The 25578-nt window shown below is 53.1% G+C and overlaps 2 protein-coding genes, 2 long non-coding RNA genes and 1 pseudogene across 5 annotated transcripts in view; 4 read left to right on the forward strand and 1 right to left on the reverse strand.

Moving 5' to 3' along the window:
- Window positions 1-173: 173 nt before the first annotated feature.
- On the reverse strand, window positions 174-5213 carry RPS5 (ribosomal protein S5). Its single transcript, XM_081274437.1, has 6 exons — window positions 5083-5213; window positions 4205-4313; window positions 1420-1629; window positions 1122-1250; window positions 368-466; window positions 174-290 (listed from the first exon to the last, which is right to left on the reverse strand). Exons 2-6 carry the CDS (start codon window positions 4310-4312, stop codon window positions 222-224), a joined length of 615 nt encoding a protein of 204 aa, XP_081130563.1. The 5' UTR covers window position 4313; window positions 5083-5213; the 3' UTR covers window positions 174-221.
- A 148-nt stretch (window positions 5214-5361) lies between these two features.
- On the forward strand, window positions 5362-6409 carry LOC308637722. Its single transcript, XR_014019670.1, has 2 exons — window positions 5362-5587; window positions 5971-6409. It is a non-coding gene; the product is annotated as an uncharacterized lncRNA (long non-coding RNA).
- Window positions 6410-9208: 2799 nt separating this feature from the next.
- LOC308637720 overlaps window positions 9209-25578 on the forward strand; it is a 116460-nt gene continuing 100090 nt past the window's right edge. Inside the window, exons 1-2 of the long non-coding RNA XR_014019666.1 lie at window positions 9209-10157; window positions 11498-12180. This is a non-coding gene — a long non-coding RNA (uncharacterized lncRNA). The remainder of the gene's footprint in view (window positions 10158-11497; window positions 12181-25578) is intronic.
- Window positions 15402-16544, forward strand: LOC308637966 (adenylate kinase isoenzyme 6-like; annotated as a pseudogene). The gene is made up of 2 exons: window positions 15402-15610; window positions 16230-16544. The product of its transcript is annotated as an adenylate kinase isoenzyme 6-like (transcript).
- On the forward strand, window positions 19332-23772 carry A1BG (alpha-1-B glycoprotein; the record flags this gene model as incomplete). Its single annotated transcript, XM_081275081.1, has 8 exons — window positions 19332-19365; window positions 19439-19474; window positions 19572-19853; window positions 20181-20453; window positions 20574-20864; window positions 21381-21677; window positions 22157-22444; window positions 23645-23772. 8 exons carry the CDS (start codon window positions 19332-19334, stop codon window positions 23770-23772), a joined length of 1629 nt encoding a protein of 542 aa, XP_081131207.1.

The raw sequence follows: 25578 nt of genomic DNA on the forward strand, positions 1-25578 counted from the left end.
CCAGGTCTCCCGTCATGGACATCCTCTCCCTCATTCCCAATACCTGTTGGAACACTCTAGGGCATCTGGCCGGTGCCCTGTGACTCAGGTTTCCACAGGCTGACAAGTCATGCCAGCGCCAGGAGCATCCCCATCACACAAGGCCACCCCCCCAAACACAGGCAACAGATGGGTACAGCTGTCCCCAAGGGAAGACAGTTTATTGGTCAGCAGCCGGGAAATCAACGGTTGGACTTGGCCACACGCTCCAGCTCGTCTTTCTTTTTGATGGCGTAGGAGTTAGAAGAGCCCTGTGAGGAGACATCAAATTAGCTCTAGATGTTGGGAGCGCCCTGACCCCTGCCCTGAGACCCACATTCCAACCCACCTTGGCAGCATTAATGAGCTCATCTGCCAGGCACTCAGCAATCGTCTTGATGTTCCGGAAGGCCGCCTCCCGGGCCCCTGTGCACAGCAGCCAGATGGCCTAGAGCATAGGGGTCAAATCAGGCCTGTAGGACTGTGGCCCTCCAGTAACTGGGCCCATTCAGACAAGATACAGGGGGAGGTGACATCGGCTGGAAAAAACAAGTGTCCACAGACATACACAGCCAATGATAGGACTTTAGACCTGCCATAACAATGTGATGCATGCTCTTGACCTGGACCTTTGATTGACAAGGTAAAGGGCACACTGGGACAGATGAATAAATGACAGATATTGTATTGCTATTAAATTCCTCAGGAATGGAATGATGGGAACAGATAAGCCTTGCTCATAAGACACCTGTTCAAATGCTTAGGGAAAACTATTAGAATTACTACAACTGCCTCTTACCAGGTCTAAGAGGAGGAAACAAAAAGAAAAGAAACCACCCCACACAATGCATCTGTAGCATACACTACAATTATGGTACATTTTACACACTGTACATCAGAAACAAGATGAAACCAGACTTTGAAGGGCTCCGGGAGCCAGGATGTGCTCTGAACAGGGTGTGATTCAGGAAGCTTTCCTGGAGGAAGTGAGGCTCCAGGTAAAACATGCAAACAGGGACAACCTTTCTGCCCCAGGTAGGACTCCACCCACTCCTGGCAGCTCTTCCCATTCCACCTGCACAAGGCCAAGGGCCCAACCCCACCTGATTCACACGGCGCAGTGGGGACACGTCCACAGCCTGCCTTCTCACGGTGCCAGCTCGCCCAATGCGTGTTGAATCCTCCCGGGGGCCACTGTTGATGATGGCATTCACCAGGACCTGCAGAGGGTTCTAGTAGACAAGGGGGGCTATGAGCTCAACATCAAGCCCCAAGTGCTCCCCCTCCCCGACTCAATCCTAAAACAGGGTGACAGCCACATAGGTGACAAGAGTGGCATGCATACCAGGGCGCTTCAGCATGTGGTACAGACACAGCCTGCCTTGCTTGTCAGAGTCCTACCTCACCAGTGAGCAGGTGGATGATCTCAAAGGCATGCTTGACGATACGCACAGTCATGAGCTTCTTGCCGTTGTTGCGGCCATGCATCATCATGGAGTTAGTGAGGCGCTCCACGATGGGGCACTGTGCTTTGCGGAAGCGCTTGGCAGCATAGCGTCCTGCACTGTGAGGCAGGTACTTGGCATACTTCTCCTTCACCGCAATGTAATCCTGAGGCAGCAGGGGATGAGGAACAGTCAGGAACAGGATGGACACAGACCAGGACCAGAGAATACCCAGTACCCAACACTGCAATCCCAGTCTGCCCCCGCCCCAGGGGATATGGATGTGAATCCAGCTTGCCCTGAAAGAGGGAAAACTACACAAGTGCATTTCCTTCCATGTAACACTTCAAGAACACTCCATTCACAACGGAGTGAAGTCCATTGTTTGTTTTTTTTGCAACAGTGCTCCCTGAACACGGACGCTGTAGGGCGGACGATTCTCTGCTGAAACTACCACAGGATGTTCAGCAGTACCCAGTACACTAGCAGCAACCCACTCAAAGTTTTTGTTTGTTTTGGCAGTGCTGGGATTGAACCCAGGGCATACTAGGCAGGTGCTCTACTATCCCTCTTTATTTAGACAGGGCCTCTCCAGTTACTGAGACTGGCCTCAAACTTGCAATCCTCCTGCCTCAGCCTCCTGAGTTATTGGAATTGCAGGCATGCACCACTGTAATTTTGATAACTAAAAATGTATCTAGATGTTGCTGAGTGTCATCGGAGTCAGAAACACTGTTAAAGGCCAAAATGGTAGCCTTGCATACATAAGGATGGCAGAAGGAAATTAGAGGAGTATGCAAAGTGGACTGCAGTTGATACTTCCATTACAAAATGTGCCCAAGGCCACTCTTATTATTTCCACGTGAGAACATAAATGCGAGCCCTCTACTGCTGAGCCACAACCCCAACCCCATCCCCAGTTTTTACATTTTTTAATACCTTTATTTTTATATGTGTTACTGAGGATAGAACTCAGTGCCTCACAGGTGCTAGGCAAGTGCTCTACCACTGAGCTACAACCTCAACCCTGTAGTTTTTACCTTGCTAAAGCATTGTACAAAAACAAAAACAAAAAAAGTAACTGAAATCCAATGTGACTGTGAGGCATAAACATACCATCTGGTTCCTAATGAAGAAGTTTGGGCCTGTGGGGTGCTATGGTACAGCACTCGCCTATCATGCAAGAAGCCCTAGATTCCATCCCTTGCACCACAATATACAAAGCTGCCTAAGCAAACCCATGGAGGGGTGAATTGAAGCTCTCCCAGACATCCAGAATGAAAATAATCCTGTGTCCTTTAGGCACAGTACATAAGTGCTATGGCATCTTTAGAGGGAACAAAAATGCTTTAATTTCTTTTCAAACAAAAAGGAAAAAAGTAAACACAACTCACATTTATCTTTATACAAACACATTCACAAAATATCATCATTATTATTACTACTACTGTTTTATGGTGCTAGAGATTGAACCCATCAGCACTTAACCACTGAATTACATTCTCGGCTCTTTTTTTATTTCTTTTCTCCTTTGAGACAGGGTCTAACTAAGTTGCTTAGGGCCTCAGTTAGTTGCTGAGTCTGGCCTTGAACTTGTAATCCTCCTGCCACAACCTCCCAAGGTGCTAAGAACTACAGGCTTGCAAAATATAACCTTTAATATAAATTTTTTTAAAACACAGGAAGAGCCCTCAAAAATACAAGTTCCTAAGGTCCATGAAACTCCTGAAACAGGAAGCTATTTGAGGGCTGGGGGCATGCTCAGCAAAGTGCACACCTCTGCATCAAGGGGCAGGAGTGGCAGAAACTCGGTAAAAGAGTATGAGAATAAGACAGAAGTACAAGCACTTACAATTCTTGATTTCAACATGTTACAAAGCTACAGTAACCAGGACATCATAGTACTGGCATAAACATAAGATATACAAACCAACAACATAATTCAGAATCCAGAAATAAACCCATTTATTCACAGCCAACTGATTTTCAACAAGTTCACCATTCAACTGGTTAAAAAACAGTCTTAACAGATGATGTTGGATAACCAGACCACGTTAAAAAAAACCCCAAGATGCTGGGTTAGGGCTATAGCTCAATGGCAGAGCACTTGCCTGGCATGTGTGAGGCACTGGGTTCAATTCGATCCTTAGCACCAATAAAACTATATAAAATAAAGGCATTTTGTCCAACCCCCGCCCCCAAAAAACCACCCAGATGCTTCCACTTTAAAACAATAGAAAAATATTTTTGTGTGTATATAGTCCTAGCTGTTGAATGCAGGGCCTTGAACACATTAGGCAAGCACTCTACCACTGAGCTATAGACCCTAGACTAAATGGTAAACAGTTAGGTGTATTCAGTACAAAAACAACAAAACGCATGCAACAGTATATGTGATACTTCTGAAAAAGGAACCCCATATAAAACTGTACTAACCTTTAGGCAAGATACAAGAAAGAGTGGATGTGGTGATTCAGCGATCTTTTTTAAACATATTTTACTTGTAGGTGGACATAATACCTTTATTATTTATATGTGGTGCTGAGGATTGAACCCAAGGCTTCACACATGCTAGGGAAGGGTTCTAATGCTGAGCCACAACCCCAGGGATCTTTTTAACTGTCCTGACTTTAAGTGTTGACTTAGTGGAACAATCCCCAAGTTTCAAAGGTCTCCTCCTGGAAGAATCCACATCTCCTTCCAACGCCCAGTAGGGAAGGCCAGTGTCAAGTCCCCCTCACCTGCAGGGAAATGTCATTGATCTGCACATCATCAGTGCTCCACTTCCCGAAGAGCTTGATGTCCGGGGTCTCTGCAACTGCAGGTGCGGCTGTCTCCCACTCCGTCATCCTGGGGACAGGGGTGAGAGCAGAAATAAACTGTGAGGCTGACCCCATCCTGTGGGAATTAGAAGGGACCTAAGTAAATTGTGAACATCTAGGCTCCCCCAACCCCACCTCTGGGGCTGACCCTCCTCCTAGCGGTGAATTGAAAAGCTAGGAGGGACCATTTTCTCAGGCTTCGGAAAAGCACTCGGCTGCCATCTGTCTCACCCAGGAGCCCTGGTTCCAAGACCTGACAAGTCACCCTGTCCACAGCTGCTTCATGAAGCCCTACAGTGGCTTAGCAGACAATGCTAAGCATAGCATCTGACGGGAATCAAATACCGCCATGCCGATTTTACCCAGGCAAAATAAGCTGCTCTGAACGTCTTCCGCATCCTCGAGGTGGTAACACCATCTGACATAAGGATAACCGCAGAAAAGCTGCGACAGAGCCCATGAAAAAGTTTCCATTCCGGCTTGATACTAGGCAGACACGAAGAATTCTCCGAAGAAAACGAACACTGGTAACAAATGGTTACCAAGGAGCTACGAAAACGGGAACTTCCGGTCTCAAAGTGCAGCCGAAAATCCCACATCAGGGCCCGGGAGCGCTGCCTCGGCGGTGGAGGACCATGGCGTAGCACCAAGTGGCTTTGGCCGCGCGCGCTTCCGAGTACCCGTTTTCCAGAAGAGGGGAGAGCCGAGTACGGAAGGCGCAGGCCCCTGGGCCCCTCCGCCGATCTCCAGAAGACCCTGGGCCGCCCTTCGGGACCCAGACCCCCCTACAGCCTTACCTGAGAGCACAGCTGGGGAGTCTCGGTCGCTCCGCGTGCACCACGCGCCACACTCGTACAGACAGGAAGAGGCCGCGCAGCGCAGACCGACGCTTTTAAGTGGAGGGAAAACTTCCGGGTCAGCAGAGGCTACGGGAGAGCACAGTGGCACTGAGCGCTCACAGACCAATCCGGAGTGAGGATGAAAGGCAGCCTCCCAATCAGACGAACGCGCCTATCCGCCGCGCACGCGCACTCTCAGAAGCGGGACCACAACTTGCCTGGCGGAAGTGCAGTAAGACGTAGTTGCCAGGACACGGGGGCCTGTGCACAAGTGCATAGACGTCCAAGACCAACGCCGCCATTTCAAATGAGGGCAGAAGTCCGGGACGCGATCATTTCGGCCCGGCATTCGGCTCGGTACCCTATCGCTCTTTGCCGCCCTCAGGACTGCTTCCTCAGGACACACGCATCGCGTCTCCGCATTGGTGGAGTGAGTCTGCCACCGCCCTCCGCAGTGCCACGAGTATGTGCCGTCCACGCGCGGCCCCTCCCCACTGCCTGGGTCTGCGGGTCCCCGGCCGCGGCGGTCATTCCTCCGGTTACCTGCCGCCGGGATTTCCCCGCCGTCCTGCCTTTGGTACCCCAGTTTCGCGTCCTGGGGTCGGGTTCGCGGCGGTGAGAGCCAGACCCACATGCTGGAGCAGTGCTACCCATCTGGAGGTGGGGGAATTGGAGCCGGGCAGGGCTGGCAACTGGGTCCCCTCGGGGGCGTTTTTTATCCTGGTGCTCATAACCGTGTCCGCGGCCCCGGCTCTTGGGCTGCTGTTTTGAATTAGGCTGACTTCTACTTTAAAAAAATTTTTAAATATCTTTACTGTATATATCTTACTTTTATGTGTTGCTGAGGATCGAACCCAGAGTCTTGCACGTGCTAGATGAGCGATTTACCGCTGAGCCACAATCCCAGCCCCTGACTTCTGCTTTTGAGACCAAAGGCTGCAATGAGGGATGGGACTGTTCCCCTATCCGGTCCCCATACAGGCCTCTATCTCCCCAGCTATTGCTTCTTCCAGCTGCTCCCAGAAGGATCTCTGAACAGGTCAGCTGGGGAGGGGCTGACAGTGTCCTTATAAAGATGGGTTAGGGATGTAACTCAGTGCAAGAGGGGTTCAGTGCCCAAAACCACAAGGGAAAGAAGAGGCAAAGTTGGGAGACACCCATGTGACCATAGAGGCCTAGATTGAAGTGATGCACCCGTAAGCCATGGAACATGGAGCCACCAGAAGCTTGAAAAAACAAGGAAGGGTCCTCCACAGAGAATGTGCCCTTGCACCACCTTATGAACTTATGATCTTCGGAACTCAGTAAATTGTGGTTTTAAGCCACTAAGTTTGTGGCAATTTATTACTGCAGACATCCACACTAATATACCCCAGATACTGAAAAGCTCCCTTTGCCATGTTTGGCCTTTACTTCCGTGTCACCATGATAACCTCATGCCATCCTTCCTACCTCATTCTCTTGCCTCCTATAGTTAGGAATTACTCTGGGGTAAGCAGCTCCCTGATCCCATAGGGACAATTAAGAATCTAGGAACCAGATTACTTACCTTTCAAAACAATCTTATGAGGTGGACATACCCATTTTACAGTCAGGGAGGCCCAGAGAGATGAAGTAACATTGTCCAGGTCAAAGAGCATAAGGTGGTGAGGCTGGGAATCTCCGATGGCTGCCCCATGGTGTGATCTCTCCTACTTCAGCTGTCTTTCCCATGTCCCTGCATTGTGCCTCCCACAATTCTGGGGGCCCCTGCACATACACAATGCCTATGACATATTTGTTCTGTGAACAACGAGTGGTCCTTTCCCCTAGGTATGGCATAATCCAGACAGGGACTCTATCCCTAAACCCTCTCCCTCTTCAAAGGAAATGCTGCTTGCCCAGTAACCATGTGATTATGGGCTGTAGTTACAGAAGGGTTTGTCCTGCCTCCAGGCTTGCTGAAATAAAGGTGCAAAGGAATGAACAGGCATACTGACTCTCCAATTCTTGCAGGACTGCCCTGTCTCTCCCTGCCACAGTGCCATGCCTATGGAGTGTGTCCAAACATAGGCTTCTAGGGACAGTTGCCTGTGCCAGTCCACCTGCTGGGTGACCTGGCTTAAGCCTCTTCTAGGTTCAGTCTGCAAGCTGCAGATTAAGACCCTGTGTTGTCAGGATGACTGTAGATCTGGAGAGATACAGGGAGAGTGCATGTGCTGGGGTGTTGATAAGAATGGATCCAGTCCAATCCCCATACTTAGGGTTATCTAGTAGAGAAAATGGGAGGCTGGCCAGGCATAGTGGAGCACACCTGTATTGTATTTTTTAAAAAATATTTATTTTTTAGTTGTAGTTGGATCCAATATCTTTAATTAATTTGTTTTTATGTGGTACTGAGGATCAAACCCAGGGCCTCATCCATGCTAGGCGAGCTCTGTACCACTGAGCCACAACCCCAGCCCCACCCCTGTATTCTTAGCTGCTGAGACCTGCAAGTTACAGGGCAACTTGGGCAACTTTGACCCTGTCTCAAAATAAAAAATAAAAAGGGCTGGTAACATATAGTTCAGTGATAGAGTGCCGCTGGGTTGAATCCCTAGTACTGGGGGTGGGTGGGGAGGGAGCATCAGGTGCTGGAAACACAGGCATAAGTACATAGAGGTACTACTGTGGTTGAATTGTGCTTGATGAGGTTGAAGGTAGAGGCTCTGGGCCTGAGTCATTCCCTTACTCTGCTCAAAAGGGACATATGTCAGATTTTTTAAAATTGTCAGACCTTCTAGTACCTCATGGAGACTGTGTTAGTTTCCTGTTTGCTGTTGTAACAAATTAACACAAACTTAGTTTCATAATACAACACACAGGAGGTCAGAATTCCAAAATGAGTGCTGCACTGAGGTTAATACAGTCTGGGGAGGACAGGCAAGAAGGTAACCTTTGCCTTCCCCACTGATCTAGATGCCTTCAACTCCTGCTGAAATTCCTTACTTTTTCTAACTTTGTTACAGTTTTCAAGATTTGTGATTTAGGGATAAGTGTGTGGCTCAGTGATAGACTGCTTTCCTAGGAATAATCCCCAACACTGCAAACCAACAGATTTTTTTTTTTTCCCCTCCTGAGGAAATTTGGCCAAGCCACTGTGTTTTGCTTTCTTGGCTCCTGGTGTTTTTCTCCCCTCCTGGGAACTACCAGTCTTCATTTCACCTCTGCACTTCCAGATCCTACAACCAGGGCCCCTTTTGGGAACCGGACCCAGAATAGTGGCTCCAGTTAAGCACAGCAACAGGGTGTGCGGGTGGGCTGGTATGGGATCATGCACCAGGTAGTTACTCCAGAGGAAGGCCCTTTCTGTGCACAAGAGCCGCAGGTCTCAGTAACTCAGAACTCCTCTTTATGCCTGAGTGCCTAAGTCCTGTGTGTTTTTGGAGGGCAGCAACCCAGGCTTTCAGCCAGTGGCAGAACCTGCTCCATTCATTAAACCACCACCCCCCTTAAGGTTTTTGGAGTTAAGGTCTTGGGAGCCACCAGATGACACAGGGGGCCAGCGGTCCTCCAAGTGCCCTCCAGTCATCACTCCAACCTGGAGAAGCACTGACAAGTCCTAGGCAGAGTAACAAACTAAGGACTAACCTTGCTGGACAGGGAAAACAGACCCCTTGGCAAGGGGCTCCATGTCCGGATTGCCACAGGATTGAGAAAGGGAATAGAGTAATCTGAGGGTTAGCAAATCGGTGGCACTCTGCCTGTGCCTGATTGGCTAACAAAATTAGCCTATGGATCCTTGCATGCTTGCTTTGCAAGCACAAGGCCCTGGGTTCAATCCCCAATGCCAAAAAAAAAAAAAAAAAAAAAAAAAAAGGTCTATGGAGGGGGCCACGAGATAGATGGGGACAAGATGAGAGTGACAAATAGGTAGGATGTCTGACCAGCTCATCCTATCCAGGACCGAGGACCAAGGAGACAAGTACGGTCTCACCACTTTTGTGGCTGGGAGGCCGTGATTCTCCGTCGAGGCTGTAGAGTCACCCGGCGTCCAGATGATGCCTTCACTCTGAGATTCTGATTTTGTCATTCCAGAGAGCGCGCGCTCCTCGGGACATTTCAGAACGTTCCAGGTGTTTTGCGTCCCCACCCAACACTTATTGCATCGAGGCTGGAAGTGGAAGCCCAATTCTGGGTCCCGACCCCTCGAAAACGTGACCGGGCGCAGGGCTGGCCAACATCCTGCCGGCCAATCTCCCGCTTGGCCCGGCGGGACGGGCGCGAAGGCGTTCTTCACCCGGACGCTGTCTCCTTGACGACGACGCAGGTTTGAGCTCTCCTTCCAAGGGGGCGCACTACCTGGTGGCCGTGACAAACGAGGTTTCCCCGCTACCTCGGTTTACGAGAAAAGGGGCGCAGCAGAACTACGTTTCCCAGCAGCCCCAGCGCAAGCGTCGTCCGCCATTACCCTAGTGGGATCCCGAAACCGTCAGTGCCGCTCGGCCCGGAGGATCCGGGAGGAGGGCTCCGCGTTGCGTGCGGGGCGGTGACCGTGAGACCGCCCCGGGCGAGTAAATGGCATTCTGCGCGGACCTGGGACCCTGGCCTTCGAGGCGGGGACCTCCGGGCGCTTTAGCGCTACGCTCTCCCGCGCCTGGGGACGGCGGCGGCGGGAAGCCTCGTACTTCCGGTCCGTCTACTCTGGGTCCGCGCCTTCAGTTCCGGCAGGTCCGCAGCCTGTAGTTTGCCTTCCCCCAGGCCGCGTGGGAGGTCGCGTCCCACGAGGGCAGGCCCAGGACTGCCGGGGCAGCTCTAGGCCCCTCCGGTGGCGCCTCCTGGCCTTTGCACTTCGCTTCCCCTCCGCGTCGCCAAGCCCGGCGGCTCCTCTCCCGCGGTCGGACCCAGCGCCAACGCCCCCGTGGAAAGGCAGAAGAAGCCGCCGCCCCTCCCCACATTCCAGCGGCACTTGCCTGCTGGACGTCCCCGACGGCTGGTTCTTCTAAGTTGACGCCTGGCACGTTGTTTGCCTTCACTCCCCCACTTCACTCCGACCCCGGCACAGATGTCCAGTGAGTGCTGAGACTTGCTGTCCCTGAGGGCCGGCCCGGAAGGAGGGTGGCACAGTGGGGAGAAGAGGGGACAGGTGCAGAAGAGTCGTGCCGGCACGCAGGGGCCTGCTTCTTCCCGGCTGAGCCCACCTTCCTTCCCGCCGCGTGTACGTGCAGGACCGACGGCTAGGATTACTGTCCTGTAGGATTGTCGGGGAGGTTGGCCTGTGACCCAGGGAGGTGCTGCTGCGGTGGACTGGGCACCTCTCCACACCTCAGACCTGCCCTGTAGAGCCTCTTGGGCTCACAGGACTTCCCGGCTGCGGGAATTGAATTCAGGGGCACTGGACCACTGAGCCATGTACCCAGCCCTGTAGGCCAGGTGGGAATGCTCAGGTCTGTCAAGAGGCAGTAGGGACAGGACAAGGGGAAGGCCTGCCAGAAAGGCAGGGTAGGGCAGAGAAAACAGTTTACGAGAGTCTAGCTGGAATGATTCCGGCAAGCTTTAAACCGCAGACTATTTCCTAGTTGTTTGGCACCTGCCCTGGACATCTGAAACAGGAATATTGCCTCCAGAGGCACAGGGCCCAAACTGGTCAGTCTGCATATCAAAGACTTGCTGCTGGCTGGCCCCAGGAGGTGCTGCTGTTGAGACAGGGTCTGTTTGTTGCCCAGGCTGGACTAACGTGATCCTCCTGCCTCAGCCTCAGTGCTAGGACCACAAGTGTGTGCCAACCTCCCAGCTCAGAAAGACTTTTGAGTGAAAGAAACCGTAAGGTACAGAGAATAAAAATATTCTCATATTTTCACCTTCCATCCTGTGAATGAGGCTAAAGGTCTCCAAGCTGGTGTTCCCTGCTTCTTCTCCTGCCCTCTGGTTCTAGTTGCAGCATTCCAGGGCCCCTTCTTAGCTTCCTTATATGCTCATGACCTCAGCAAGGTCATTCCAGGGAAATGCCCTGTCTGGGGATTGGCTCGGTGACAGTGGCAACAGCCATCAGGCCTAGACCTTCTTTGAGCACTCTTGAGTCTGTACCAGAGTACTAATTGTCCATGCTTAAAATTTCCCATGTGTGCATATGTGTGTGGTGTTTTGTTTGTTTTTTGGTCCTGGGGATTGAACCCAGAGGTGTTTTACCAATGAGCTACATATCCAGCGAACCCTCTCCACCCCCGTTTTTGAGTATTTTGAGACAGGTCTAAGTTGCTCAGGGCCTTGCTAAGTTGCTGATACTGGCCTTGAACTTCCAGTACTCTTGCCTCAGCCTCCTGAGTTGCTAGGATTACAGGGGTGCACCATCAAACCAGCAGGTGTGTGTTTTTAAGACAACGGACACTTATCATCTTGTGTATTTTCTTAGGGTGAAGAAGTAGGAGGAGCTTGGCAGGGTGATTCTGATTCAGGGTCTCCCCACTGTGCTGCCCTCCTTCCAGGCCAGCCCTCAGGGACAGCAAGTTTCAGCACTCACTGGACATCTGTGCTGGGGTTGAAGCTGAAATCAACATGTCAGTCGAAGCTGCATTCATCTGAAGGTCCTTTTGGGAGCTAGAGCCAGTAAAGAGCAGGGATTCCTTGTGGGCAGAACCCCTGGTACTCGGGATCGAACCCAGGGAACTCCTTCCCTGTATGACTTCACTCAACTTAAGTGGGTACAGTAGGCCACCTATGGGCACTCAGACTGCCAGGAAAAGCTGGAGGGTGAGAGTGAGGGTGAGGGGCTCTGTCTGATGCTGGGTGCTTTAATGAAGAGCCTCAGGGTAGAGGGGAGGATGGCGGGTCCTATTGAAGAGAGGGACACCCACAGTCCCCTTTCTCATCCTGTGCACACAGCCTGCATACTGCAGCTCCCCTGCAGTTACCCTGAGCTCTGCAACTGGGGTCTAGCTCTGGGGTGTGGACAGATGATAGATGACATGGAATACAGTACTGTTGCAGTAATTCACTTGCAGGTCAGCATGGGAAAAGAAAGAAGAAGAAGAAGCAGAGCAAGCGAAGCAGCAGCAGAAAAAAAGTCCTTTATTGTGTACAAGCAATCTTTTTATAGTATTGTGAAAAAAGAAGGCAGCCTTCCAGCATCAATAAATCAGGTCTTTCAGCTAATTAAACATAGCATACAGAAGTTTTACTTTCTAATCAGAAGTGACCCGCTTCTCATGGCTAATCTATTCTCGGCCGGAGTATGTTGAGCTCTGCTCTTTGTTAAGAACAGATAATAAAATTTTTCTCAGCGCCCTCCTAGCCCACTTGGCAGAACATCCCGTTTGCAGGCAAGTCCTCCCAAGGACAGCAGACACCTCGTTTTCAAGCATGTCCGCTATTACCTTATCTAAACCTTGAAGGAGCCTCTCGTTTGCAAGTAGGCCCTCCCAAGGACAGCAGACACCTCGTTTTCAAGCATGTCCGCTGTTAATATCTATACCTTGACAGAATATCCCGTTTGTAGGCAGACTCCATCAAGAACAGTAATAGTAACGCAGTTACATTTGATTCTCTACACAGTACACCATCTTCCTCACCTGCTTCATAGCCAGAGAGAAAACACGCAGCTGAAGACTCAAGGAGGTTGGTTAGACGTTAGAAGGGACCTGGGCCCCTGAGTCACTGGGGACACAGCCTTCCTTGAAGGGCCCATTGACCCACTTTAGACTGTCCCAGGGGAAAAGTGTCGTATGGCACTGAGCTCCTGTAATTGTTATGGCAGTGTTGCCTGCTGCTGAAGACTTTTTTAAAAATTAAAACTAAAATCATTACTTGTGCAAAGTGAGACAAAACAAACGTGTTAAGGATTTTTACTTCCTTGGTTTTTTATTTGTTGGTTGGTTGGTTCTGGGGGTTGGACTCAGGGGTGCATTACCACTGACCTACATCTCCAGTACTCATTTTGAGACAGGGTCTCACTAAGTTGACGATGCTGTCCTTGAATATGAAATCCTCCTGCCTCAGCCTCTCCATTAGCTGGGATAATAGGTGTATGCCACCAACCTGGTGGATTTTTACTTATTGACTAGAGAAATAGTAAGATGTCTGCAATTCTTTGAAGATGGAGGAAGGGACCACAAGCCAAAGAATACAAGGAAAGCAGCTGAACCCATTGGAAAAGGCAAGAAAAGTGGTTCTCCCCAGAGCCTTAGTGGGAGCTCAGCTGAAATCAACTGTGTGTGTGTGGGGGGGGGAGGGGGTGTTGGGGATTAAACCCAGGGTCTGAGGATATCTTGATTTCAGCCTAGTGATGTTCATGTCAGGCTTCTGGCCCCAGAACTGTGGGGGGGGGGGGAATACATTGTTTTTGGTACTCGGGATGGAACCCAGGAACCTTACCACTGAGCACAGGGTATCAGTAAATTGCTGAGGCTGGCCTCAACTTACAATCCTTTACTTTAAGCCTCTCACAGACATGCATCATCAAGGCCCGACACATTACGGTTGTCTTTAGTCATTAAGTTCGTGGGAATTTGCTTCCCGATATGGACTCCATCCACTCCCTTAGTAGTTCTCCCCTCCGAAGCTGAAGAAGACTGCAGCTGTTCCAGCTGATGTGCTCAGAGCTTCAAGTTCTTCAGGAGATGGAGGCGCCCACAGAATTCTTGGCCCCAGGATGCTCACAGGTCCACGTCTTTCGTTGAGCGATGTATGGCTGGGCCATGGGCCCACACTCGTCTGGGCCACCAGGACTGGGAGTGGGGACTGCCCGGGGGAACAAAGCTAAAGAGGCGAGTAGACAGACTCAGCTGGGACGCGTGGTCCCCACGGTGGCTGGCCAGCGCGTGGTGGGAAGCCGCCGCTAGCGGCCGAGACGTGCGGGTGTGGCGCTGGCCGGGGTCCCGCGCCGTCTCAGCTCCGAGCGGGCGCCGGTCTCCTCAGAGACCCTGTGCCGTCACTCAATCCGGGGAGCTGGCCGGGCTCGGCCAGGACGCTGAGCGAGGTGGACGGCCGCCGGGCTCGGGCCGGAGGAGCCTCTCCGAGACCACCGAGAACCAGGCCGCCACGGCGCCCAGAGCGGCCCGGAAGTGGGGCTCAGGCGGAAGCGCCGGGCCTGGCGCGCTTGGTGCGGGACTGGCGGGTCCTCTCTGCGCACCCTTCCTCTTCGTGCGCTAGTTCGCTCTCGCGTCCCCACTCCCCGGCTCCGGGCCCTCCCTGTCCCTGGCCGCGCCTCACTCCTGGCTCGCTCGCCTGCCCGTCGGCGCCTGGGCAGTGCCAGCCGCGCTGTTCCTTCGGCCCAGGCGTTGGTGGCCGCGGGAGCACCGGCCTGCGGGAACCCGAAGGGGAGGGCGGTGTCCCAGTTAGGGGGAGTGGCCAGTAGGAATCGCAGGGCCCACCCGGGCCTGGAGGTTCTCTCCCGGGAAGGGCTGGCGGCTGTGCCCGCCATGTGTCCCCCGCAGGGAAGCCCCGGACCCCACACGACTCTACGGGAAGAGAAGTCGTGAACCCACTCGACTCTCCAGGGTGACAAAACAACAGCTACGGTGAAAAAAAGTGTAAAGCCTGCCCCCTGTGTACCTGCAGCCCCAGGCGAAAGCCCCCTGCCCAGTTAAACCCTGGAAGGGCTCAGCGTGCGTCGCGAACACCGTGTCTTAAAAACTTGAAAGGAGGGTCTCTGGAAAACCAGCCCACGCAGCTCTGATCCCAGCTGCCCAGGAGGCTGAAGCAGGAGGATTGCAAGTTTCAGGCCAGCCTCAGCAACTTAACGTGGCCTTGTCTCAAAATAAAAAATAAAAAGGTCTGGAGATGTGGCTCAATGCTTAAGCACCCCTGGGTTCAATCCCCAGTACCAAAACACCACCACCAACAAAAAACCTAAATGGAAGGGACCCTGCCTGGTAATCCTGGCCACCTCCACAGTTGTTAAGGTCACATAAATCAGCAGCCACATACATCATTCAAAGAGTGAAGATAGCTCCTGCTTCTCCTGAGTCAGGACTGGATTTGCAGAACCCCTTCAGTGAGCCAATTGAGGACCTCAAGCTACTCTTTAGTACAATCACTTAAGGATTAGATGAGTATTTTAATAAGGTAATAACTATTTTGTTTTATCTATAACCAAACTTACTCATTGTCTCTGCAATGCTGACCATAAAACCTTCCAACCAAGGTGTAGGGATCTCCGTTCCCAGGACTGAACCTCACCCTTTGGTCAGTAATTGGCCCAAGTCAGCCTCTAAGAGATCTTTAGATCTAACATATTTGTTTAAAACTTTACGATTGATCCCATATAATGCCTGACCCGAAATGCAGACCAGAGTTGTGCCTCTGGATGTGATCATGCGATGGAAATGTGTCATAAAAGGCCAGGTACTCCAGGGGTTGGAAAAACTACACTAGGCAAAGGACTTGCATCAATATTAGGACTGAAATACATTAATGTAGGTGATTTAGCTTGAGAAGGGTAGTTATATAATGACTGATGAAGAATATGATTGTCCCATTTTAGATGAAGATAGAATAGTTGATGAGTTAGAAAACCAAATGAGAGAAGGTGAAACTGTTGTAGGGATAGATGAGGCAAGGCACCAAAGATAGCAGGAAACAGTTTTATTTGGCTGCAGCCATGTTCAGAGGGCACAGCTTTTGCTGTAATCAGTTAATCCCCTGAACCCTGAGTTCATGTAGTTTCAGAGTTTTACACCCAGCATGTAAGGGGAGGGGCTCAGAAGCTCACAGTCTGCAGAAGTCCACATAAAAGCAGCTTTTTCTTTCACTGTTTTGGGCAAGTTAACCCTTCAAGGACAACACTTGAGAATAGGAGAGCTTCTTCTCCCCTCTCTTTCCTCCCCCTGCCAGCTATTACCATGGAGCCCAACTGGCAACTTCTCTTATCTTAAAAATGTAGACATCTCTGTGAAGCCCAACTCAAGGCCAGAGGCCTTGTTTGCACATTTCTACAAAGTACTATACTGGATATGTTTGAAAAACTAGTAAGGGGTGTCCAGAACCTGGAGTGCTGGTTATCTTCTCGGCCAGTGGCCAAGTAAACAGGGCGACACGAAAATAGGAAGTTTATCTACATTGGACTCTTTTGCAGAGACTCTTTTACTGACAATCCTAAAATCAGCCACGGTGAAGATTTCTGGAGAAGACAAGACTTTTCTGTGGAGAAAGGGGGTGCCACTTTAAAACTATTGTTGATTACCATAGTTGTGATTTCTTCCTTGGACACTGGTTTCACATAGTTTTTGTGTTGAGAACAGATAACAGTTTGTTGTACAAAAGACTTGAAACAAGGGTTTATGTGGTGAGAAGAAATTAAAAGATAACATTCAGTGTGAGATTTTTCAAGTTCTCTGTGAAGAAGCCATAGCATCCTACAGAAGAAATTGTGCATCAACTGTCCAGCAATAAACTAGAACTAGAATAATATAGATCACATCTTGAAATGGATTGAGCAGTGGGTTAGAGATAATAGCACTTAATTGGCCACTTTACAGTCACTCTTATTGATTTCTTTCTGTCCACTTCATAGAAATTGCCCACATACCAGTAAATATTAAAATCATGTTGCAGTCCTAGCAGGTGCACATGCCTGGGTCTCTTTTTTCTCTACATGAAAGCTAAACAATCTCAAGTATAATGAACATAATATTAAAAGTAAAAATTGTCATTTAATGCTTTAGTTACTAAATAAATATGACCAAAGAGGTAGATATCTTTTATGCTTATTATAGAAGATACAGATGATTTATTAAAGTAAAAAGTAAAGCAAAAAAGAAAAACTTTACACCTTACCCACTGTCTTTTAAATTTGTCTAACCCAGGGTTGGCCAAGGACGGCTGGATTTACCTATCTGCAGCTCCACAGATAATATTGCCATTCCAGGCCATGTGTATCCATCCTAAATATCAAGGTGGTCATCCATTCCAGATAATAACTTTTGATGATTTATACTAATTTAAAATCACAGGTACTACTAAACACAATGACTGCAAGGGCAATTCAACTCCTTCAGTACTAAGACTTCATCTTGCTTGCCAATATAGGGGCTTATTACAACCCAAATGAGGCTTAAGTTCCAGGCGCCCCTCTATCTGGAGGGAGCAGAGGGCACAACCAGGGGAAATTAGAAGACCATTTTTGCAACCACACTTTAATAATTACCCCCTCAAACAACCACGCTAATTATGCAGAGGCCCAATATGCCCCCTTTAAACAAACAGTACAGTCTTCTGAAAACCAACCTCGAAAAGTATTAATTATTAAACAGAAACTTAGGCTACAGCCAGGACAGACTTTCTGCTTGCACAGCATCTTCCCTTGGGAGACTTGTTCCAACCCTATCCCTGCAGAATGCTTGCTAATCCTCGGATATGAAAACTTGACTGTGGAGTCTCATTGACATAAAAAGAAATTTCTTGGGCTGGGGATTTAGCTCAGTTGGTAGAGTGCTTTCCTTGCATGTACAAGGCCAAGGGTTTGATCCTCATCACCAGGAAAAAAAAGACCCTAGGGGCAACCCTAGACCAGTCCCATGGTCCCTTCCAGCCTCTGACAGGGGCTACATTAACTGGAACCCTATTCACATGGGGATTTGAAAATAAAAAAACTAACTTACATGTTCACTATTGAAACTAATTTCTTTGTTGAACAAATTCCTACTTGTGCCTACCAGCTCACTGGACAGGAACGTGTACACTAGTCTATCTAGCATAGCCCCTAGTAATATGTCTCTAATCACACCTTTCACATCATGCATTAGAGCTAAGCAGGATATACAACTAATTCCTTTCCTGGTGGGATTAGGAATAACTGCTGGAGTGGGTACAGAGATAGGAGAACAATCTTCTCCCCTCTCCTATTTTCAGGTTTTGTCTGAAGATCTAATAGCCTCAGGGGCAGAGAGCAAGTCAGGCAAGTGGGTGGCAAAGGCCTTCAGGACAAGGAGAGGGGGAGCCCGCCTGGGCTCAGGAGGAGAGTGGTGGGGGTGCGTGTGTGCATGGTGTTGCACAGGATAAGTGCACTCCAGCACTTCCCGTGTCCTAAAGCCTTTGGATTCTCCTCATTACACCACAGCAGCTCTGGAAGTTGTCTCATTGAATTTGGGCCACCATGGAGTCCAGTTATCAGCCAGACTACTAAACAAACTTGATCTTCAAGCTGCAAGAGCTAATAACTATGTCTCGTCTTGTAAGTTATCCCATATGAATCAAGAGGATCCAGGGATGGAAACTGTGATGCACACCTGCAACTCCAGCTACATGGGAGCTGAGGTGGAAGAGTCACAAGTTCAAGGCCAGCCTCAGCAACTTAGCAAGACTTGGTCTCAAAATAAAAACAGCTGGGGGTGGGGAGTGTATCACAATGGTAGTGCTTGCCTAGCATGTTCAAGGTCCTAAGTTCACTCCCCAGAACTGGGAGGGAAATAATAGTTGATCCTGGCTCTTATGGCTTGGATATGAGGCATCCCCCAAAAGCCTCTGTGCAGGAATTCCCTGTGCAGGAATACTCAGAAGCAAAGTGACAAATTATGAGAACGGCAGCCTAATGACAAGCTGATTAACGGGCCCATGTTGTATCCTGTCTTCTTTGGTAAATACCCTTAGATGTCACATTTATTCCCCAGTTTATGCTAATTACAGGAGTGAGGCTTTGCAGCTCTACTGAGGTGTGATTGGGGTCCTCCAGGGTCAGCTTTTACACTCATCTACCCAGAGCACCAGGCTCAGCAGAGGTCTAGGGGTTGGGGAAGGCTGGCTGTAGGTCATGGGGCCCTCACAAGGCACCTACCATGGGTGGCCTACATGACAGTCGGCTAGTTACTGGGGAACTTGGGCAGCCTAGGTAGTGTCCACAGCTGTGTCACCAGCAGAGGCTGGAGACACAGGTTTGAGCTGAGTGTCCTGGGTAACAGGTGGGACTTGATGGAGAAGTTGCAGCCCTCAGGCTTCCAGACAACCCAAGTAACTCACAGGGTCCCCCACCTCTGGGTCACTGTGGGGTGTGGCTCATGAGGGCAGGAGAGAACTCCACATTTCTTCTCAGAAAAGGACCCTAGTGCTGTGCATATCGATCACCAGTTATCCATTAATAGTACTATTGCTCAAGCCATGGTGGCTTTCTATAAGGTTCATCCTTGTCTCCAGTCCCAAAGCCTCTGTCCCCGCCTTTTGGGAAAGACAAACAAGGGAAGAGGTCAGTGCCCCAAGCCACCTGTCACTATATACAACACCAACACTCGTAGGCAGTGGAGTACAGGGTCACCACCATGTCTGTGCTGGTGGCCTTCCTGCTGCTCTGGGGTAAGGTGTTGGGGTCTGGGCTACCCTGGGACAGGGCTATGTGAATGGAGCATCATGGGTGCTGTCTCTACAGGTCTCACCCTGGACCCAGCAACCAAGGCAGCCGTGGGTAAGTGCAGGGCTGGGGCCTGGGGGACAGTGGGCCCACGAACTGTGGGGAGCCCCTGTCCCCCAGCACCAAGTTGACCTACCATCCCTTGCCCCAGTATTTGAGACCAAACCCAGCCTGTGGGCAGAGCCAGAATCGCTGCTGGAACCCTGGGCCAACGTGACCCTGAGGTGCCAGGCCCGCCTGGCGACCCTGCACTTCCAGCTGCTCAAGGATGGGGTGATCCAGGAGCTTGTGCACCTGAGTACACCCACCATGGAGCACCAGTTCCTGCTGGGAGAAGTGACCAGTGACAACCAGGGCCTCTACCGCTGCCGCTCAAGGTTTAGGGATGGACGATGGACAGCACTGAGCAACCTCCTGGAAGTGACAGGGACAGGTGTGCAGGGCTGAGGATGGAGTCCAGGAGGCAGTGGGGCGGAAGCTGATGGGCAGTCTCCCTGCAAGTCACCTGGCTTCTGAGCCTGCTTCCCATCTGTCCAGCGGGGAGATGTTTGTACCCTCCCCGGAGGGCTCAGAATAAATGGCTGGATCCCCAGAGTGCTCAGGGCCCACAGTGAGTCCCTCCAGGCTTGCTCTTGCCTCCCTTAAAAATATGCTCCACCTACCTGTGTCCCTCCCCTTTTCAGAGTCTGGGGTCCAGGTACAGGTGAGCCACCCTGGTCCAAGTCATGCAGAACCACTCACTCACCTGCCTCTTCCACAGAGCCCTTGCCCCCACCTTGGCTCTCCACGGAGCCGGTGCCCTGGATCACACCCGGCCTGAACACCACTCTGCTGTGTCACGGGGGGCTGTTGGGTGTCACCTTCCTGCTGAGGCGGGAAGGCGACGATGAATTTTTGGAGGTGGCTGAGGCCGGGAAGGGCAGAGAGGTCACTTTCCCAGTCCATCGGGCCGGCAATTACAGCTGCAGCTACCGGACCCACACCGCAGGTGACCCCTCTGAGCCCAGCGCCACTGTGAGCATCGAGGAGATGAGTGAGTGTTGACCCCCCAACACTGAGACCCCGCGCGGGGCGTGGGAATTCAGAGAAGGAAGGTTGCTCCTGAGGCTGCTGGGCAGACTGGCGCCACCGCAGCGACCTCTCTGCCTCGCAGCCACGCCGCCGCCGCCAAGTTTAAATGCACAGTTCCCCGAGGTCCTGCGCCCCGGCGACCGCGCGACCCTCATCTGCGTGGCGCCCCTGGGCGGCGTTCACTTCCAGCTGCGGCGGCGCGGAGAGGACTTGCTAGTCCCCAGGAGCAGCACCAGCCCGGACCGCGTCTTCTTCCACCTGAACGCGGCGGACACAGGGGACAGCGGTCCCTACACCTGCCGCTACCGGCTGCGCTCCGAGGAAGCCGCCTGGTCCGCGGACAGCGCGCCCACGGAGCTGGTGTGGAGCGACGGTGAGTCAGGCGACCGGCAGGGGCGTGGGCGGCGGGCGCACGTGGCCCTCCGGGAGGCCGAGGGAGAGGTGGGACCTGCGGAAGCGCGGGTCCATCCACCCGCCTTGCAGATGGTCCAGGCCCCGCTTGGAATGACTGGGTCAGGCGGCGGGTGTGGCACGAGCCATCTGTCCCGGGGCCAGGGAGGGCGGCGGGCGGCGGGCGACGAGCCCCGGGGCTGCAAGTCCAGGCTCGCTGAGGCTCACACCGTGGGCACTGGACCGCGAGCCCCGCGTGAGCGAGTTCATGGGCGCCGCAGACCCCGCGGTGCCAGCCCCGGACCGAGGGCTGTCGGGCCCCCGGCGCCAAGCCGCCTCCCCGGAGCCGGTGTTCCTGGCCTGGGAAGCGCGGTGCGCTTGGAGGCAGGCGGTCCTCCGCGCGGCGGGATGTCTATAGCGGGAGCTGGGTCCCGGCAAAGGCAGGGACAGCTCGAGGCCCAGCCGCCCTCGGCCAGGTCAGCCTTCTTCTCTTCCATAGAGACGCTGCCCGCGCCGGTGCTCGTGGTGGAGCCGGAGGGCACCAGCCCTGCGACCGGCTCGCTCGTGCGGCTGCGGTGCCGCGCGCCCCGGGCTGGGCTGCGCTTCGCGCTGAATCGCGAGGGCGCGGGCGGGCAGCGCCTGAGTGGCCTGCTGAGCCCCGCGGGGCCGGAGGCCGTCTTCGAGCTGCCGGAGGTGTCAGCCGCGGACACGGCCAACTATAGCTGCATCTACGTGGACCCGACGCCGCCCTTCACGGGCTCGGCACCCAGCGCGCCTCTGGAACTGCGCGTAGACGGTGAGCTCGGCGCGGGAAGGGCGTCTGCGTGACGCTCAGTCTCCCTCCTCGGAGGGTCCCGCAGCGCCTCCAGTTCTGGCCTGATTCCCTCGAGTGCGAGCCGTGGGCTCCAGGTGGTGCTTGACCAGGGCCTGGGGGCCAGAGCCAGGTGTGCCATTCAAAGCCCTTTTCGGGGCGCGCGCCTCCGCAGGCGGGGTCCAGGGGTGATTCTCCCGAGCTCCGGGGTTCCCCGTACCCCTCATTGAGGTCTCCTGGGGAGGAGGCGGGCCAGAGACCGCGCCCTGCCGCCTGACCCTTGGGCCGTACACCGCGGAGAACGCCATTTCCCGGATGGCTTCTTCCCTTCCATGACGCTGGGGGCCCCCACGAAACCTCCGGGCAGGCCGGGCCTGGGGGTCCCGTCGTCCTGGCGGACGTGACGCAGAGGCGAGATACAGACGTGACAGCGCGACCAGGGCCTCACTGCTCTCTGCGCGCAGGGCTGCTTCCCCGGCCGCGGCTCCGAGCCCTGTGGAGCGGGCCGGTGCCCGCGGGCCGCGACGCCGTCCTGCGCTGCGAGAGTCACGTGCCAGACGTCGCCTTCGAACTGCTGCGCGCGGGCGAGGAGGAGCCCTCGGTTAGGTTCAGCACGGCGGGCCACTCGGCCGACCTGGTGCTGGAATTCGTGGGGCCCCAGCACGCGGGCAACTACAGCTGCCGCTACCACCCCTGGGGGGTCGGCTCCTTCCCGTCGGGGCTCAGCGACCCGGTGGAGCTCCTGGTGGCGGGTAAGCACCGGGCAGGAGGCCCGCGGGGCACCCGAGGGGGCGAGGCGGGCCACCTACCACGCCCCTTCCTTCCCAAGAGGTGTCCCGGGCAGGAGGCCCAGGCCTGGCTCCTGTCTCACTTCTCGCGTCTTATTGCCTAGGACGCTGATTCCGCAACCCTCCTGCTGCAGCTGGAGGCCACACCCTGGGAGGCTGGCAGCCTGTCCCTCATTTCTCCTAGAAGTTAATAAATGTCAAGAATGTTTAAAACGTGTCTCTGTCAATAGGTTCAGAATTGAGATCTGTGTTCTGAAAAGTGGATGGGCTCTGGATTGGATCCTGAGGGTGGAGGACTAATTCTGGGTCCACACTTCCCAAAGTCCCTTTCTTTTTTCTAATATTTATTTTTAGTTGTAGTTGCATACCATATCCTTATTTATTTATTTTTATGTGATGCTGAGGATCGAACCCAGGGCCTCGCGCATGCTAGGCAAGCGCTCTACCGCTGAGCCACAACCCAGGACCTCCTGTGAAGCTGGGATTACAGGTGTGCACCGCTGCACCCAGTTAAAGTTCACTTTCCCAAGTGCCCAATTTGGTGGCTTTAGTGTATTCACAAGATTAGGACATGGTGTCTGCTGAAGTACCTGGTGTTCTCAAGTCCAGAGCTGCCAGTGCCTGGCCATGTGACCTCAGCCAGTCAGTTATATCCCCAGCCCCTGGCACTACAGGGATGCTCCTGTCCTCTGTGTGCTGTGAGGAGTAAATGATACTGTATACAAATTACTTGGCAGATTGACCAGCAAACACAGTCCCTCAATAGATTCCTCTTTCCCCTGCCTGCCCTTCAGACTGACACGGGCATCCCACGGTAAAGTGGCAGAGAAGCCTGGAGCCTTGGTAGATGGAGGCCGGGCACATGGGGGACAGCAAAGTGGAGCTGGGTGCCTCAGTCAGAGCCAGAAGAGGGGTCAGGTGTGGTACAGTGATCTTGCCTCTGCTTTATGGAGGAGGCCACGGAGGTTCAGGAAGTCACCCTGGGAGCAGGCTCTGCAGCTGGACGTCAGGCTCATGCCAATCTTGTTCCTCCCAGCGTGTGGGAACCTGTGCTACCACGTCACTGGAGCCCTCAGTTTCTGCCACGTGTGGCCAGCTCTGCCTGTGCCAGGGCTCTCCGAGGTCTCTCCCTGGGTCTCACCTTCCTGCTCTGAACCTCTTCAGTCTTTGTGGTCTGTGTGTTCGTGACAGAGGGACCATGTGATGGAGATGCTGAGGGTGACAGTGACCAGTGCATGATGTGGCAGATTAAGTGCCTCACACAGGACGGGGTCATCAAAGCAGAGGCATGAAGACACCCTGATAACAAGGCACAGAACCTGGACATCAGTTACACGCTGGACCTTGGAAGAGGGGCAAGGCTGCAGAGTTGGTGAAGGGCGGCAATCACTGCATTGAGTCTTCCCTTCCAAGGGCCCTCGGGCCCCTGGTGCCATGGATTCAGACACATGTTGAGTCACTGCATGCCAGCTGGCCTGGGCACAAGGGCTCTTGCCCTGCAGGGTGCAGATCTGGGAGCCTGTATGTGTCAGGACAATGTGGAGTGCTGTGGCTGCCCAGGGAAAGCACCAGCCATGATGGTGACGTCAGTCAGGGCCTGTTGCATCATGTGCACTGAAACACTGAGCCCTCAGGCCCTGCACAGATCCCATGCTCTGCAGTTGTAAAGGGACAGGTAGGAGGTGAGAGAGGGGGCAGGGTGCCCTGGAAGCAGAGAGGAGTGGAGTCTGCTTGAGAAGGCGGGAACATGAGAGACATCCCAAAGCAAAGAGAAGGACAGGCAACAAAGGCACAAAGTGGGGAAAGTATGACTTTTTAGGAACCAAAGCAGTTCCAAGAGGCTGTGTACACAAGGCCAGAGAAGAACAGGTCACAGAGCCGCAGGTGAGGAGTCCGGCTTGCCACAGGCGGCACTCTGGAACCACAGTCACAGCACTGCACACAAGCCAGGGGCAGCATTTGTACGCACACTTGAGAATGATCGAAAGGCTGCTCGGGTCCCAAGGTGACGTGTGTCTTGGCCAACGTGTAACCATTCAGGAAGGTCTGCTGTAGGTGGAGAGCTTCCCACCAGAGCGACACAGTCAGGTTCAGGTACCAGGCCCAGGAGGACGCAGCAGGGGAGAGAATGATGGCAGGAAGGGGACCCTGTTGTCACCCAGGCGGGAGGCGCGGAGGGCTGCATGAGGTGGTGGAAGGGGTGCACTAGAGATCGGCCTCGGGTGAAACAAACGGGTGCATGAGGCAAGCCAGAGGAGAGAGGGCGTGGGCAGGCGCTGGGCAGCAGCATTGATGAACAGGAGAGCGAGAGATGGTCTGGCGAGGGTCTCACAGGAGGCAGGCTCGGAGTTAGGCACAAAGAGGGAGGAGTGGACACTGGGTGCAAAGGCACAGAGGAGTCACGGCAGGCGTCCTTCTGGACTGAGCAGCACAGAAGCAGCGAGAAGAACAGTTCCAGAGAGCATGGTTGGTTTCCCTGCCCGGAGCCTTGGGGACACCTGCGCCCTGACAGACACGTGCCTCCACTTGCCCCAGCCCTGAGAACCAATCCAAATCCAAGCTCAGCTGCCTCTGGGACTGACCTGAGTGGGATATTAAGGAAAGTAGGACCCTTCTGGAAGCTTCCCAGCTGGCTGAATCACTCTGTCCTGGTCCTCGAATGCATATTCTCTGACAGCCCTGGTCTGCCGTCAGGCACCTGGGGGGCTTGTCATCAGGACTGGTAGAAGCTGAGATTCTGAGGAAGGCTCAGTTCTGTCCCGAGAGCAACTTCAGTCACTGCAGGACCTTGACGTGGACCCTCAGGTGCACCAGGAGGGCCGAGCTGCGGCTGAAGGCTTTCCCACGTTGCTGCCCCTTTAGGGCTTCTGCCTGGTGTGGGTCTTCTGTTGCTCGATGAGGGAGGAGCTCTGTGCAAAGGCCTTGGGGCAGACCTGGCACCGGTAGGGCTTCTCTCCAGAGTGGACTCACAGGTGCCAGATCAGAGCCGAGCAGTCGCTGAAGGCTCTGCCACACGCATCCCACCTGTAGGGCTTCTCCCCAGTGTGGACCCTCTGTGGACCCCCAGTGTGGGACAGGTGGGTGACGCAGCTGAAGGC

The sequence above is a fragment of the Spermophilus citellus genome (assembly GCF_964194105.1).
Source record: "Spermophilus citellus genome assembly, chromosome: 18".
Classification (NCBI taxonomy): Eukaryota; Metazoa; Chordata; class Mammalia; order Rodentia; family Sciuridae; genus Spermophilus; species Spermophilus citellus.